The following is a 16,356-nucleotide window of genomic DNA, read 5'->3' as shown; positions in this document are numbered from 1 at the left end:
GATATTGATGATGGTAATAACAGTAACTTATGACAAGCTTAGTATCGACATGTAAAATGGAAAAACAAAATTCTTGCTTAAAAGGATAAAACTCTCCCGTCTTTGACTCAAAATAGCTTGGAAGGTACACTTCAGGTTTCAGTCGAAGAACATATAATACGATAATAATTTCTGCTTAAAGTCACGTCTAAATTATGATATTCAATTTCTTGTCAACAAAAAAAATAAAATAAACAACAATAACAACATCAACCAAAAAATTGGACGTATCATGCTCGCCTTTATTTATTTAAGCATTATTCAAGTTGCTGAGTAACCTCTCCCTCCTTTAGGACTGGGCACAAGATCACGGAAGGAAATGTGTCAGGAAATATCTCTTCGTTGATTGCAGTGCTACTTGGTGGAGTCGAACCATGAAGTTCTACGTTCACTTTGATGGTCCTCCGGAGTTTAGCATGGTTTTTAGATGGAATAAAAGCAAAAAAGAAAAGCTGAAGCTAGTGATGGATATATTTTTTGAGGCTCTCAAGGCTAACCATGCATCTCTCTTCGAACTAAACCTCGAAAACTTGACACTCGTGAACACAAGGAAATCCACACTGTCTCTAGAGCAAGACGTCACGTCGGTCGTAAAAGACGGCATGGATTTATTTGTCGTTTTAAAACAACTTCCTGTGCCAAAGGAGAGACGAAGAATTGTTATGCACCTTCCAGTTTCTCTTGCTTCTAGTATTTCATCTGTTCATCAAAAGGGACCTGGGATGTTTGTCAAGAATGGCGAACCTATATGTACAAAGTCTTCGTCTGAAGTGGAGTTGAATGAATCGAAAATCAGTGAAAAAACTAAGACTAGTTTCTGCTTGAATGATCTGCGGAAAAAGATGGGTACTTTGAGAAATGCAGCTCGAATCTGTGCTGAAGCAGTTTCAGTGGATGAAGAAAATTCTTCTCCTCTGTCTTGCTTGGCTGAAATTTACCTTGAAGCTGGCCGTCCACAGATAGCTCTGGAGTACATTGAGCTAGCTAGTCATGTTAACTCCACTGACCCGTCATTGTGCTTCATCCATGGAAATTGTTTGGCTGCGGTAGGAAAACTGGAAGAGGCATCTAATGCTTATGTGAAATACATGAGTCACTTGGAATCTCTTGGAGCTTCTCAACATGAAATTCATGATGTTCAAGCAGCTATTGCCAAGGTCTGTGCCAAGTCAGGGAACATTAAAATGGCTATAGATCTATTTTCAAATGTGCTAAAGGAAGATTCCTCTCACATGGAGAGCTTGAAAGGATTTGCAATCCATACTGCTGGTACCAGTCAGGATGACTTACAGGAAGCGATAGTTATCTTGTTGTCACTACTGGTTCAATCTGGTGGCCAATACCAGCATGATGTTAGAAAAGAACTTGCTAATTTGATGAGTTCTCCAGGGGGAATGGGTGTGTTTGAAGATCAGCTAAGTGAAGTCTGGTGTACATCAGAATCACTTATGTTCATAGCTGACATTCTGCGTGAGTGGGGTGCCTTAAAGGAAACTTTGCAGCTTGTGCTTCGTGCATATGAGCTATCACCGCATGATCCAGGCATCTGCCTTTACCTTGTTCACACTTATGAAATCCTCAGCAAGCACAATGAAGCATTTTTAGAAGCCCGCTCTTTCTTGATTAGAAATGGCAACCTACAAATTGGAAGGGTTTCTTGCTCACATTTCATACCAGTTCTACAGCTAATCACAGAAGAAATTTACCTCAACAACACCACACTGTGCATTCCTCCAGACGTTGAGAACCAGGAAAATATCGGGAAAGCTCTTGATTCTGAGTTTCAACAGCTGGGATTGTTGTTTACTCTTGTAAAGATACTCTTTGTAAAAGGTGCACTTAATTCAACAAAGGCTTTCATACCTGTTTTGGACAAACTACACAAGGATAGAGGGTTACATCTCACACTCCTACGTAATGAAGCTGCGTTTTTTTCTTGCATCAGCCTTGTGATGGAAGTGCCATTCTCTCCACTACCTCAAAACCCAGATTTCATTTACTTTGCTTCTGATAGCCATTGTATATCTCCTGCCTGGAGGACCATCAATTACCAGGAGAAACCACATGTCATTCATCCATTGCTTGCCACTGGTGTGAAAATTTGGCACATTAGAAAAGAAAGCTCCTTTTACCCCAAGTTTGCTCTCTTGAATGCATTGAAAGAAGTGCCAAATGATTCAACTGTTATTTTCAACATTGGAGAAATTGATTGCAGAGAGGGTCTGCTGAGGGCTGTTGACAAATGTAATTATGACTCTGTAGAAGAAGCGATTGAGACAACTGTCAGCATTTATATTGATTTTCTTAAAGAGCAGAATGAATGTCATGGCTTTGTAACTTTTGTTCATCCTATACTTCCTGTGCTGAAGGAGACACGAAATGTGGTGCTTCAGTTTAATGAGAAACTTAAAGAAGCTGTTGAAAGTTGCAGTGGACTGCAATGGCTAGAGCTCTTGGATGTTTTACTTGCAAAGCAAACTTGTGAATTCAACAGTGAGTATCATCTTGATGGAACTCATGTGCATCCAAAGTATGTTTCTCTTTTGGAAAAAGCCTTGAAAGACTCATTGAAAGATGTTTAATATACATGTATTGCAGGGCTTTGTTTTATGGGATGATTATTTAAACAAAGGTAGGCCATTGTTTAACAAAATGGCTCAGTATAAGGTTATCCCCCATTTTATACTGAATTTGAAATTACTGCATCCTGAGTGTATAATACACAAGGATTTATTGAATGTGGTCGTCATGCCAACAATATCAAGTGCATTTATGTACTTAGAGTTTGTCAGGAGTTTGCTCGCTGTTAGTTTACCTCTGTAATGCCTAAAGTCAATGTCTCAGAATTTCTGAAATGTGTCAAAGTTTCTAAAGGGGAAATCATTATAAACACATGTTGAATTGTAAAAGAGTTAACTTTTGATTTCTAGTTTGAACTCAGAACTTTTAATGGAGAAGTATGCTCCCAAAACAAACTTATTTTAATCCCCACTATTAAAATTATTCAAGAAAGCAAGATGCTTGTCATGTTTTGAGATTCCAAAGAGTTACTTGGTTGAAAATGGCTTTCAAATTGCAAATAGTTTGACCATGGACATGCCATTGTAACTCCTTAAGTACCTCCCTCAATCTAGGAGAATTAATGGGTATTAGGGAACTGTCAAGGAAACTGCATAAATTGTTCGAAGGTGACCTGGACAGCTGGCATCTCATCCAAGGGGAGTAGCTATACTTATATCCACTGCCATGGAAGTCAGGATGAGTTTTAGCAGAGTGGGCCTTTTGGCTTGTGTGCAGACTTTATCTTTACATACCCCATGCAATTATTTGATTCCCAGCCATTAACTTGGATAATTTGAGTCTTTGCTGCACTGACTGTAATTGTTCCCAGGATATCTTGAACCAATGCTATCTTAAAATTTTACTCCTTCCAAGAAACCAAAAAAAAAGTTTTCTCAACCGCTGTTGGAGATATGTGAATTATTTCCATTAGAGCTTTGTGATAAAGTAATCATGATTATAAACCAGAGATGAAATATCTTTACATCGTTTTGAATGATTGTAACCACAAAAATGGAAATGTCTTTTTTAAAAAAGTTTTCATTTCATTAGAGATCTTTTTTTTTTTTGAGGTCACAAACAAAAAACGATTTACAATCAGAGATAGAAAGAGATATGCTTGTGACCAATGCCATTACATCTTATCACTTCTCACCATTTTCCATCTCTCATCCTGCGAATTTCCCCCATTATCATTTCTCTTCATATTACTCCCCAAGGTTGTTTTTGAGTTCTCTTGCTTATTTAAGCGATAAATGAAAACATTTTATACCAGTGGGACTTAAGATAATTTCTCCGCGTGACTGGGGTTCGTTGTATTCAAATCGTGCAAACTGACCCAAGCGCGGGAAAACGCGAGTGGCCCAACGCAGCGGTTAAACTATGCCCATGCGCGAGGGTGTCAATACTGGACGGCCGCGCGCCAATTTCCGCGCAGAATTTCAAAGTAAAACACAAGGAACAAACGCTGCTCGAAAAATTGAAACGTTCAAAGAAATATGTATCAGGAAACAAAAATAAGGTAAAGGCGAACTCGACTTTTCGAACACAAAGCTCACTTAGGTACGGGTATCTTGTTGATTTAACACTATGTTTTAAGCTTGACCAAAAAAGTTGTATGCTTTCATAACATCATGACTTACTGGCTTGTGTTACTGTTCGTAATTCGCGTATGACTGCATGAACGCAGCCATTACAACGTTCGCACATACGTAGACGTTTGACCGCTGTGTTGGGTGACTTGGTCGTGCCTGGTTTTAGATTGCATCTAATTGGTTGAGAAGGTGGCGTGAGTCAATTTAGACCAATGAGATAACGTAGGAAAAAAAAACATTGAAATTCACGATCACGTTCACCACTCGATTGTAAAAATTTCTAGAAAAGTTTAGCTTCGATTCGTCCAATGGTGAAATCTTATCCTTTTCCCTTCGTGAGAGAAAACTCAAATATTAACAAAATCTGTCGTTTGAAGGGAAAGGGTGAAAGCAAAGAAGAGTCTTATATAGGTAAAGAGGCCACCCAATAGACTTAATCCCTGGTTTATTGTCTGATATCAGTAAATAGTCGTGGGAACCGCATTGAAGCGGAAACGTTTATACACGAAATTACTTACGGTCTCTTGAGTGAGAGTGATAAGGAGTTAACTTATGAACAAAGATTATAGGAATTAAGTCCATTTGCTTTGTTTGTTTTTGTTGCAGAAGTTTACAATCAAAATATATGACGTGCTCACATTTGAATTCGTCGCTTCGTGTCGCGGAGAAAAAATATTGGAGTCGCGTGCTTATCTAACTTGCAAATTGAACCCTACGGTACACCTCGGCAATTTTCTTTAGAAAAAAAAAATTGAAAAAAAAAAAAAAAAAAAAAAAAAAAACGAAGCACGTATCAGTTTTTGATATTGTACTAAAATGAAAAAAATTGTTTGACTTCCGCTGACACAGTTTGTTTGTATTATCTAAGCAAAGAGAGCCCTCAAACACTGCCTGACAAATGCGCAGGGAAACAAAGCCAAAGAGACCGTACGTGCAATAGAGCAGATAATTTCTTTTGTCTCGAGTACAATAACGAGCTGCTTCATGAAGCTTTTGGAGTACAGAACAAACATAAATAAACTGCTTGTGGCGTGAGAACTGTTTCAGAAGGCTTCGTCGACCCAAGGTGAGCCAGTGTTATTGTCAGCGCTGCAGTTTTAGCGCCATAAACAGAGAGAGGAAAGGCATAAATTAATGGACTACATTGAAAATTTGGAAGAGCTCATGGGGAAGTTAATTCACTTTAACGCAAGTAAGGTTGTTACATAATTTAAGGCTTGATCTATGCGATTTAACGTGATATCAGCATTACCATCCTGGCATTTACCCTGTACATGTGTATAACATGAGCAACATGTGCCATTCTATGTTGATAACGTTTACAGAAAATTAAGAGAAGGACATAATTTCTACGTGACGAACCTAAAAACCTTGTGTTGTAAGCAGACGAAGTAAGATACTACCTCATTGGATTACTCTAAGTTCGTGGGATCAGAAAGAGATTACATAAATCTGCCTTCAATCTGATTGGTTCTGTTAGTTCAGTTAGTAGAGTCGTGGGAAAATGCGACAGGAAAAACAAACTGAATCAGCCATTAGAGCTTATTAAATGCGCATATATACACCTCCATCTCCCATTTTCCTGCAAGGTTCAAGCGCATTACGAATCAAGTGGATTGTGGTAATAGCTTTTTGATTTTGCTACCCAGTGTATTTGTATCTTTGGACAATTTGTGTGATTAAAAATATCGATTGCGACGAAGCGTATCTGTTACATGCCCTTGTAACGGAATGAACTGGTTTTATTATTGATAGAGATCGTAGTTCAAGGAAGGCTCATTAATGGCTGAGAATCCTTTGGCTTATTTTCATCAGTGTTGCATTATTGGCACTTTAAAAGAAAACAAATTCGGACAAATATCTATTTTTAGCAATTTAGGCTCTTTTGTACGGAGCTTTAAGGGCTTTGGCAAACATTCGCTTTGTTTTTTGGCATTTGATTGCAGATATGACTAATGTTGAAAATAACATCAAACTCCGACAGTTAAGCATTACGAATGACTATTCAGTTTACCGCCAAAAGTAGAAAAAAGATGAAGATTGATCGAAATAAAGAACCTTTTGCCATAAAGGTCCAGTGAAAGAGTCCTCCCAGATTTGTTACGTAGTTTTTGACTCGTCATCAAGGGCGGAGAGTAGAGCTCTATTTTGTTCTTTCTTAAAAACTCATAAAAGGTGTAGCCGGGATAATTTGGTTTTATCAACTGAGTTGATAATATAAATTGGCCACCGTTAAGATTCTCTAAGAATGTAGGCAATGCAGAACCCCGCTTGTGGACTGTTTATTTAAGAAAGAGAAAATCTATCATCGGGCCCCACTGGTTTAAAACTTGTTTTTCTGTCACCAGTGGCCCTTCACAATGGTTCCTTCGAAGAGGGTCTCCTCGGGGTGATGGCTTTAACGGCTAACGGTTAAAATTTTGGCCATTCTTTGACTGAAGGTCAAATCAAAATGACACAAAAGTCACATTTCAGAAAGGAAAAAGTTTTATGGTGAACTATTTTAAGGACAAAACTCTTAAATATTTTGATCGTTTTACGGCTAACATTTAATCCCATTGAGAAACCCGTTGAAGGCAATCAATCCAGCTTGCCATTTATCTCCCAAAAATCTTTTTTGCCTAGAGGTAGAATTCGTGTCTCATGGCGGAGCTTGCTGTTTGTAATGAAGAAATTGATTGAAGGTGGCCAAACTTGGAGGATTTGAAGGTTTAACAGTGGAAAATGCAAATTATGTATAAAAATTGAAGGCTCTAAACAATGCAAGTACCGAAAGAAAATAGGGAAAGCCTACCTCATATGAGCTTTCAATTCCAAGCTAGTTACTCATTGACTTTGCCGACTCCAGGTCTCAACCAATTAAGCTAAGATTGATTCCTGATAGACCCTGGAAGTAGCGAAACGCAGCTGAAGCTCTTGACAAATTTCGAACATGTTTAAAGAAGTTAAAGCATAGTACAGTGTGCATCATTACAAATTTTTCTTAAACTTAGATGGGTCACTTGTAAACCTACCAAGAGTTTACTGCTTTCGGAGCAAAAAATACCTTTAATGTTCTTTCAGTCCGGCTCTTGACAATCTGCAGAAAAATTTAAGCTTTTTTAAGGTTTAAAAAAGAAAAACCACGCCGCTTTTCAATATTTCCAAGCGCTGCCGTTCTACTTTCCCGCGTGAGTGTGCAAAAGTTCGTGACATGCACAAACTTTTCGGAAAGTTGACAAGTGACCCCTGAATAAAGGGTGACTGTGCACTAAAGGTTCGCTGAACACAAGCTTGAAGCACGGTTCTCTAATGTTGATTCATTTTTTTTTCTCAGGGTGAAATTTTGAATGGAAACACCATAGCTTTTTTCCTCATCGAAATGGAATACTTAACAACAGCAAGAAGACTAGTTAACACAGTTGCCGACTGAATGGCAGAAAGAAAATCCTCAGCCACGAAACGCAAGAATAAGAATGTCTCACGTAAGTTATACTCCCTGTATCGCTATAGTAACAAAGTGTTTGAACAAGACAACAAAAAAGTTGCACGGGGGGGAGGGGGGCCGGGGGTTGATGGGGAGGTTACCATCCCTCTCCAAAGTCCCTCCTCCCCCACATCCCTCGTTGTTTTTCTTTTTCCAATCCTCTCATCCTTTTCGTTCGTCTCCACAAACTCTCTGCCGGAAAAAGAGTGGAAATAAAACTGCTTAGACGTTGGACGCAACTTGGCGCAAAAAAAAGTATCTTCTTTTTTCCTAACTCCATGATCAGGCTAAATTCTCATCGTAATATTGCATGGAATATCAGTGGACGCAGTTATATTTAGCAGTGAATTAAAATTCATTTACAAAGGTCAATCTTAACTCCACTGTGACGAGATTGGTTTATAGACTTTTCATTCGATGAATGAGGTGTAGAAATTCAGTTGACGAATTTAGAAACCGCAGCGGAAGCTATGTTTTTTTTCCTGAGACAGCGGTCAAGTGTTACTTGGCGGCAGCTTAAATTCTTTCTTTCACTGAGGTCTCAGATGCTATGTATGAAATTTTATTGAGGTTTTGGTTTAGGAAACAAAAACAACTGTTGCTAGCGTGAAGCGAATTCCACTCATAGAAAGCAATGATAGAATCTTGATCCGCGAGAAAAAGAGATGCGACATCGGTATATAGGGGCTTCTTAGGGACGATCACTTTCGATGGCTATGTCGAAAATGAAATTAGCGTCTATGGTATTTTTAGAAGCGGCAGAAAATTTATCACGGAATGGAAAATTAGAAAATCCAATTATTACGTTTTAAAATCCTGTTGATTTACAAATGAGGTTCAAAAGATCGCTTGGTAAATTTTAATTCAATAGCATTCGCTCAATATAAAACTGTTCACAATGGTAAGAACTGTTTTTTTAACAGCATTTGATACTCGCGTACTCTGCTTATCTGAAAAAGAGCTCGACAAGGGTACAGTATCACAATTACACTTCCCCCCCTTCCTTAAGAGTTACGATCAGTTCTGAAAAAAGGAGGAAAATGAAATTCATGCAGAAAGTAGGAGACGAGGAAGAAAACAATTAACTTCACTTTCAAAAACTTATCATCGTTTCACATGATAAACAAATAAAACATTGTGAATGGATATAAACAAATTGAATTCACAGACTAGTAATTCAAAATAATAATTTTCAGTATGGTGAGAGTTAAAAGGACAAGACCCGGTTTAATTTCAAAAATACATATTAACATAAAAATAAATAATAAAATTAGAAGTTAAAAAAATTAGATAACTTCTGTAGCGTTAAAAATCCGAAGCCAATGCGTGACGATGATAGAAAAGAAAAATAGCTTCCTTAGCTTGATGAAGCGTAAAGATGGAATTCAAACGCTCTTATGTTTAAGCAGAGTCATTATTACCGACAAGCAGAAACATATTCTACTCATTACGTCAGATAGAAAAAATCATTGAATGAATATGTATATCCTTAAAGTTTTTTCGGTTAAAAATTTATATTTCTCTGAAAGTTTTACATACTTGTCAAGATGGGAATTTTCCAAAGATATTTTTCAGTTTCAAATTAGAGCAAACGTTAAGGTTTTTTGTTCCTGCAGTGTGTTTTACTGTGCATTTAGCCTTTTGTAGCCCACTGGTCTGTAAAATTTCAGTATTGATCAACCGCACAATTTATTGGACCACTAAAAAATATGTTCTTTGTTTGTGGTTTGTTCCGTGGTTCACGTTTAAAAGGACGTTGTGCCCAACAATGAAATTGTAAATAAAGCTGCGAAGCTGAAAAAACGGTTGCAAAAAATCTCCTCAAAATACATTTATTTGGTCTTCAGGGTTTCCAGGCAAGCTGGACAGGTGAAGAAGAAAAACACTTTCTGAACAAAACTAATTAATAACGTGTTAAGTCGGAGTTTGTTGTTTTTATTAAAAATCAGGATTTATGTATTACAAAACTCAGGATGCGTGGAGTCACAAACTTAGGCAGCGTGCCCATTAGTATCAATAGTTCAAACTTCGATGTCGGATTCGACGTTTTCTAAACATACACATCAAATTTTAAACTCTTCGGACAGTCTTCTTTCAATAAAAAAACGAATTTTCTTTGTGTTCCCGTGAGAAACTTCGCCTCTGCAACAGCTGAAGCAAAGCAAAGATTTTCATCTATTAACCAACCCCTTTTGTAGCTCCGCCAATCGGGTGAAATGCTCGCTCTTGTCTGCACAAAAGGCCCACATGTTAGCGAAAAGTGATGAATATGAACATTCCCTATGGGACGAGTTGATTCGGTAGCGGGTCGCGTGCACTCTTTGTTCGAGGGCCGCTATTTGTAAATACAATCCATATATGGTATGGGTTAATTTTCTCACGAGCCTTGAATTGCCACAAAAGTTCCCACGCTCATCGGCCGTCATCATCGCTTACTTCCACTTCACATTGTTGTGGATGTATTGTTCACCAGTGCAGTTCTTCCGCGAATCGGGGTTTTCCTTCGTGTGCGTGTAAACGAACAGGTTTCAACCAACTACTCTGAAGCAAGAGACATTGTCGATTTCGGTAGCCATTTTATTTCGTCGCTGGCGGCAGTCGATCCGAGTGAATACGTCGTCAACAGATAGCCTGAGCTTAAAAAAAAAAAAAGACACGTTGCCAAGTTAGATCAATGGAGTGTTGAACTTCAATTTCGACAGCGCAGAGTTGGGAAGAAAAAGGATTCCCATGCAAAGATTCCTAATTTCATTCTTGGAGATAATCTTTCAGGACGATATCGTTCACTACTCGTCCGTCAAACTATCGGGCTTCACTACTATGCCCCCTACAGCTTTCTTGATGCAAGATTTCCGGATAACTTCTCAGTTTTAACTGGCTTTAAAAAGAGATAATTTTCTTTTACGGTAAAAGACAATTTACGTCGGCGGCTCTGGCAAAAAATGTCAGAATCTCATGGACAGAGATCGATTTTTACAGCCGATGGAACCACTCGTGACGGTTCACTTTTCACGACACATGCAGGACTGATACCTAGGGATATCGGACATCGATACACGAACGTAAAACGGCCTCGTATAGAGAGTGGAAACTTCAATTCTTCTGAGGTTTTCCCATCGAGTGGAATCGTACAACAGGCAGTGTATCATTCACCAATTACATCCACAATCGCAGCAAGTTTACCAACACAGTCGGAGAGTACGTTTTCTAGTAAGTGATCATGTTCGTTGGGGTTTATATCATAGATCGGGGCAAATGATTGAACAATTTTTTTTATTTCTCTTAAATATTATGTCGATTGTCAAATGTTAACCAAGCTTTCTTCTTTTCAACTTTAATTTTCCTCAATCGGGTTTCGACCGGTGAGTGGTGGGATATTCTTGTCTCTATAAGCTTGAGTATATTTCCTGTAGTTGTCGACATTTGTCTTTAAGAAAACGACATCTAGTCGTGGTACTTTCATAAACGAGACTTTGTACACTATTTCGGAAATGAGGTCAACCACTCAAACATTTTTAGATTCCCTTTGGGCGAAGAAGGTATTTTGTAGCTCCAATTTCAACGAGGAATCGACTTTCTTTATTTTGTAAACAAGATGCTGTTTCTGAAAGAGTTGCGTTGAAATTAGTTTGTTTGATTTAAGCAGGTAACCGGCCTGTAAAATGACTAATTTCTTTTGTTTTCACTTCATGTAGGATTTAAAGATAATGAAACTTTTTTATTATTAACAGACATATATTTCATATCTAATTCATAACTTTTCAGTTATAAATCAGGCATTAATAGCCATATCGATCTAAGATATCGGGTGCCTCCTCAACTCGCAAAATCTTGGCCAAATTTCAGCCTACCAGTCTCGCTCAGTAGAGGCGTATTGATAGTTTCTTTGGAACTCTAGAAAGTCGTTTCGTTTGCGATATTGTGCAGTTATATTTGGCTATGATTTCGGCATGAATGAAAGTATTTGAAACAAGCTTCAGAGTTGTTTAATCAGTGAGGATCAACATTCTGGAAAAAATCCTTTCTTGCTTCATACAACAACACAGAGCAAAGTCGATTACTTATGAACACCAGTTTAACAGGGCATGTGAAGGGAAGCTGCACTTCAGGTGAATGGGGGGATGGTTAAGGAAGAAAAACATGTTATCACCCCCTCCTGGCTGGCTTTTCCTTTTTATTACATTTTTACGCTTTACAGGCCTAGAAATACCTTTAAAAAAAACTATCGTTCAGTAATGATAGCTGGAAAATAATGTGTAAGGAGGCCAGTTAATGATTACAAAGTGGAAACTGAGAAGTTGTTATTTTGGAAGAAAAATATGAAACTTGAAACAGAAATTTTAATCTGTCAATATGCCCATTATTGTTAAACATTGTTAATGGATATGCACAGATATTTACACTGAGATTTGGGAGATTCTTCATTGACAAAAAGGCAAGAATATTGTAACAGACATCGATGGAAAGAGGCTGCCTTAAGGGAAATTTTTGCAGAGATAACAGTTCAGGGGAATATAATTTTCCTCCTCCACTATAAGTGATGGTCAGTTCCCCATTGACAGATAGTTAGAGACTTCTCTCTTACAGTCAAGGGGGTTTTAATTATACAGTTACATTGTAAAACTGCATTTTAAATTCTATAAAGGAACATTCAATTCCTCAGATCTATAAGTGATCTGCATCTAATTGCTAATCACCCCTGATTTAAACAATAAGGTCATGGGAATAAAGGAAATGATTACCAGTCTGAGAGGCTCTTGATTGTTAAAAAAAAATTCTCCAAATTAGAAATATTGGCACCATACAGTGACTAGCATATTTACACTAACTTAAGGGTATAAAATTCTTAGAATATCATTCCCTCTCAGCATGCAGAATAATTGTATTTACTTGTATAACAGTAAAGTAGTACACTGTATGATCATTTTATTGTACTAGTATTTTAGTAATAGTGGGATTTCTGTTGAAAATGATTTTATCAGCAATCAAAAACAAATTTTTATCATTGGATCAGGCCAAGCAATATCTTGTATTAACATTGTTGTCAACTGTCTAAAGATTATGGGATTGAGAAACTTCAAAATTACCACAATTTCTGGCTGAAAACCCCCACACTCATGGATAGCCTTAAAACCAGTGTTGAAATTTGCTAACTTTCCATGGAGGGGTATAAAGAAATGATGAGTACACTTTCATATAACTAAATTTATTCTTTGTTTCTAAACTAGAAGATTTTGCTTTATCATTTAGGAAGAGGTCCATACCAAAGAGTGGCTGATGGGTACTCATCAACACCCAAACACAGACATGATGGAGTTCGAGTGGCTGCAGAACCTCGCAGTCTGGCCTTAGAGCTAGCAGCAAGTCACCCCAGTCCTCCAACCACCCCTTCCCCTCCCCCTGAAGAAGATGAGGAAAAAGAGGATTTTCACAAAGACCCGTAAGTCAATAACGTGAATGCTTATTATGTTTATTAAAGTAAGCAGCATTCATTTTAGGAGCCAGCCACTGGCTCAGACACTGGGCACTTCAATCTTTAGAATGGTTTTCATAAAATGGTAAATTTGACCAGTGTACATAATTATAGCATCTTTAATCTCTTCATTCCAAAAATTTCTGTGGTCATTTTTCTTACTGTTCGCTATACAATTCCTATGACATTAGGGGTGAGAATTTGGTTTTGAATCTACTAATAATCCCTTAACTGATATTTTTCTTTATCCTCGTAACTTGTCTACTTGATATTGTATTGATATTGTAAGGAAAAATTTTTGTCATGGTCACTTATAGGAGTTAAAGGGTTAAGTCATGATCACAAAGTGGAAGTATAATTGTAGAATACATTCATGGCTTAGAAGATTTATTAAGGTGGAATTGGGGGAGGAGAGGGGTGTGTAGGATTAGGGTTGGTTCATTTGTTTGTTGGTTTTTTCTTGGAGAGGGGAGTGTAATTATATTGTAACATGTAGTTAAGTTTTTGTGTTGAACAAGACAGTATTTTTTTACTATCTCTGGGGGTTCTTTTCTGTATGTTCTTGTAATGGATTGTTTTTCATTTGTAGTGCAGCAATTCAACCAAGACTTTCAAAAGCTGCTATGAACCAATATCTCACTGATGTAGTGCAAAGGGATGGTCAACAAACAGTTATCATTTTCCATGCTAAGGTGGCACAAAAGTCATATGGCAATGAAAAAAGGTGGAGACATTGCTATCCTTTTTTAAGTGAACATCATTAACACTTGTGTACTTAATTGCTAAGCCTTTGATTTGGATTGAGGCTGAAAGTGACCTGGTTGGGATAGAAACCATTATCCAGTTAGCATGATAGCAAAGTAGTTTACATTTGAAAAGCAGGGAGTACTGTGCTGGACAGCAGGTTGAGAGGTCTGGGTTCAATACATGGCTGCTTCAATGTGTTATGTTCTTGGTCAAGACACTTAATTCTCACCAGGCCTCTCTCCACTAAGGGTTATAAATGGCTGCTAATGAATTGTCAGAGAAGCCTGATGAAACGCTGGGGGTAACCTTGTGATGGATTAGCATCCCATCCAAGGGGGACGAAGTAGTAATACTCCTCGTCACTTTATTTTATGGATACTGGGAAAAGCTGGTTTGAGGGGGTATGGAGGCACTTGGCTCAAGTAAAGACTTTTTAATCAGTTTGTGTTCTGCATTATTGTTGGAAGACCCTCTATCTCTTAGTCAATAATTGCATAGTACTGACTGTTTTATTCAGGTTTTTCTGTCCTCCACCTTGTGTTTATCTTGTGGGAGAAGGTTGGCAGTATCGTAAGGCACTTATGCCTCAAGTTCCAGAAGAAGAAGTAATGCATCAGCCAGTTGCATTCATTGGGATTGGAAGCAAAAATGAACAGGAAATGCAGCAGCTTATTATTGAAGACAAGGTAGGTCTTGTTTCATGTTTAAAACCTTGCAGACAAGCCAACTCTCACCAATCTGCTGTGAGTCTCTGAGTGGGCTGTTTGTTTGTTTGTTTGTTTTTTTTAAACATAATTTCATTCATAACAAGAACTCCAATCTTACTTTTTTGGGGTTGGAAAAAAAATAATCTTAAAGTGAAGTATGACCTTGTTCAACAAGAATAGTGAATCTTTGGAGTCATGATGTACTTGGAAGACAAATACACTATTGCTGGACTTCAATTTCATGTCAAGTTTCCTGTTGGTCTTTACAAGTTCATGCAACATGCAGGGCAAGGGATATCAATTGCATCAGATCAAAATCACCAAAATAAAAAGACTGAGGTGGTGCTGATTGTTCAGTGGAAAAGGTTTTGCTCAAATAGAATTTTATTTTCCGCACTTGGTTTTACAGCTCCTTAAGATTTCCATTTATTAGGGGTCTGTGAAATGGATACACATATACTTCATTAAATTTTTCATAGTGTAGTTTGATTAGCATAGCTTAGTCCCCTCTCTGGGTTTATGTACATAAGACCTTCATCAGAGAACGCCATGGATTTCTATCAGTTGCCAGTCAGTCAAGCTGGCCTTATGTCCAGCCTCCATCTCTCATTCTCTTATTTCGCAGCTCTCCAAATTTCCTTGAGGTGGCATCCCAGGATTTTAGAAAGGCTTGTTGTTTGTGGTCTGATAGGCACTGGTAAAGCAATCCTGTGCAAGAAGATGATTATCAACCTGGATAACTGGACTGATATTCACCAAGTGATTAATAATTACTCATTTGCTGATTATCAGACCAGTCACTAGGCATCTAGCTCAAACTCTAAGATTGATATTTAGTATCCTAGAATCATTTAATGGTAACCTGAAATACAAATGTTAGTAGCCAAATATTAAAAAACAATCAGATGCTCTAAATTAAGTTACACTGTACAATTAAATCCCATTTCTAAAACCTGTTGTTAAGAATGACTCATACTTTAGATTAGATATCTACAGTTATATCCTATTTTTGGTAATATCTTTGAGACTATTAGGAAACCCTATACAGTGATTTGTTTGATATGCATGTATAAACTGAAGGATGCTTATGCACATATGCAGAGATTGTGTATAACAGAATGCATTTAGTATGGATATTTAAAACTTCAGGGTTAATCTAGGTTTTCAGAAAAAGAATGATTATATTGACACACTGTATTTCTTTTTGTGATATTTTTAGGGCTATGGAGCTGCTAAAACTTTGTACATATCAGATTCAGATAAAAGAAAGCACTTTGAATTGTCACTGAAGGTACATAAATGTAAATTTAATTTTGGTTTAAAGGTGATTGTGAATTCCAACAGTTCAAGTGTATTCAAAAGAGATTGTAGTGTCCAAACTGTGTGAATTTTCTATTAATCAACTGTGGTTAGTTGTGGAAGGCAAAAGTGCATTTGATCAAAGACCCAAAGACTTTATTCTGAGTCCATCAGAATTGTCTGACTAACGTTCAGTTCAGGCAGAGTTAAGTTAAAATATACTCTTGGCAAAAGGGTGTATATGAAATTAACTACCTTGGCATGTGCAGCAGGACACTCTTTACCATGGCTTTACAGGTTGAGCTGACAAAAAAATTTTTTTTACACAATCACCTCCTCCAGTCATGTTAATTAATCTTTTTTATTGTTTATGTATTTATTTCTTGTTATTTAACACAGTTACTATATCCCAATGGTGACCATGTTGGTACATTCAATTCAAAAAGAATAAAGGTGAGTTTTGTTGTGTAG

At 37.5% G+C, this 16,356-nt stretch overlaps 2 protein-coding genes across 4 annotated transcripts in view; both read left to right on the top strand.

Moving 5' to 3' along the window:
• Positions 1–329: 329 nt before the first annotated feature.
• On the top strand, positions 330–3,055 carry LOC113668458 (uncharacterized). The gene has a single exon (XM_027184358.2). The coding sequence runs from the start codon at positions 414–416 to the stop codon at positions 2,619–2,621; it is 2,208 nt and encodes a 735-aa protein (XP_027040159.2). The 5' UTR covers positions 330–413; the 3' UTR covers positions 2,622–3,055.
• Positions 3,056–5,025: 1,970 nt separating this feature from the next.
• Positions 5,026–16,356, top strand: part of LOC113668426 (recombining binding protein suppressor of hairless) — a 17,652-nt gene continuing 6,321 nt past the window's right edge. Inside the window, exons 1-7 of one of the 3 annotated variants that reach the window (XM_027184323.2) lie at positions 5,026–5,259; positions 7,510–7,657; positions 12,910–13,099; positions 13,722–13,856; positions 14,397–14,565; positions 15,806–15,877; positions 16,285–16,338. In XM_027184323.2, the coding sequence (XP_027040124.1) occupies positions 7,606–7,657; positions 12,910–13,099; positions 13,722–13,856; positions 14,397–14,565; positions 15,806–15,877; positions 16,285–16,338 (672 nt within the window). In that variant the 5' untranslated portion in view covers positions 5,026–5,259; positions 7,510–7,605. Of the gene's footprint in view, positions 5,386–7,509; positions 7,658–9,921; positions 10,870–12,909; positions 13,100–13,721; positions 13,857–14,396; positions 14,566–15,805; positions 15,878–16,284; positions 16,339–16,356 lie in introns of those variants that run through there. The other 2 variants (XM_027184324.2, XM_027184321.2) reach the window with 2 other exon arrangements.

This window comes from Pocillopora damicornis, chromosome 3 (assembly GCF_964200805.1).
Source record: "Pocillopora damicornis chromosome 3, jaPocDami1.2, whole genome shotgun sequence".
NCBI lineage: Eukaryota > Metazoa > Cnidaria > Anthozoa > Scleractinia > Pocilloporidae > Pocillopora > Pocillopora damicornis.
The sequence above is the reverse complement of the archived record's forward strand: the minus strand, read 5'-3'. Positions and strand labels throughout refer to the sequence as shown.

Excerpts from the sequence above, each read along its gene's own strand:
- LOC113668458 (XM_027184358.2), top strand. The coding sequence starts at position 414 with ATGAAGTTCTACGTTCACTTTGATGGTCCTCCGGAGTTTAGCATGGTT.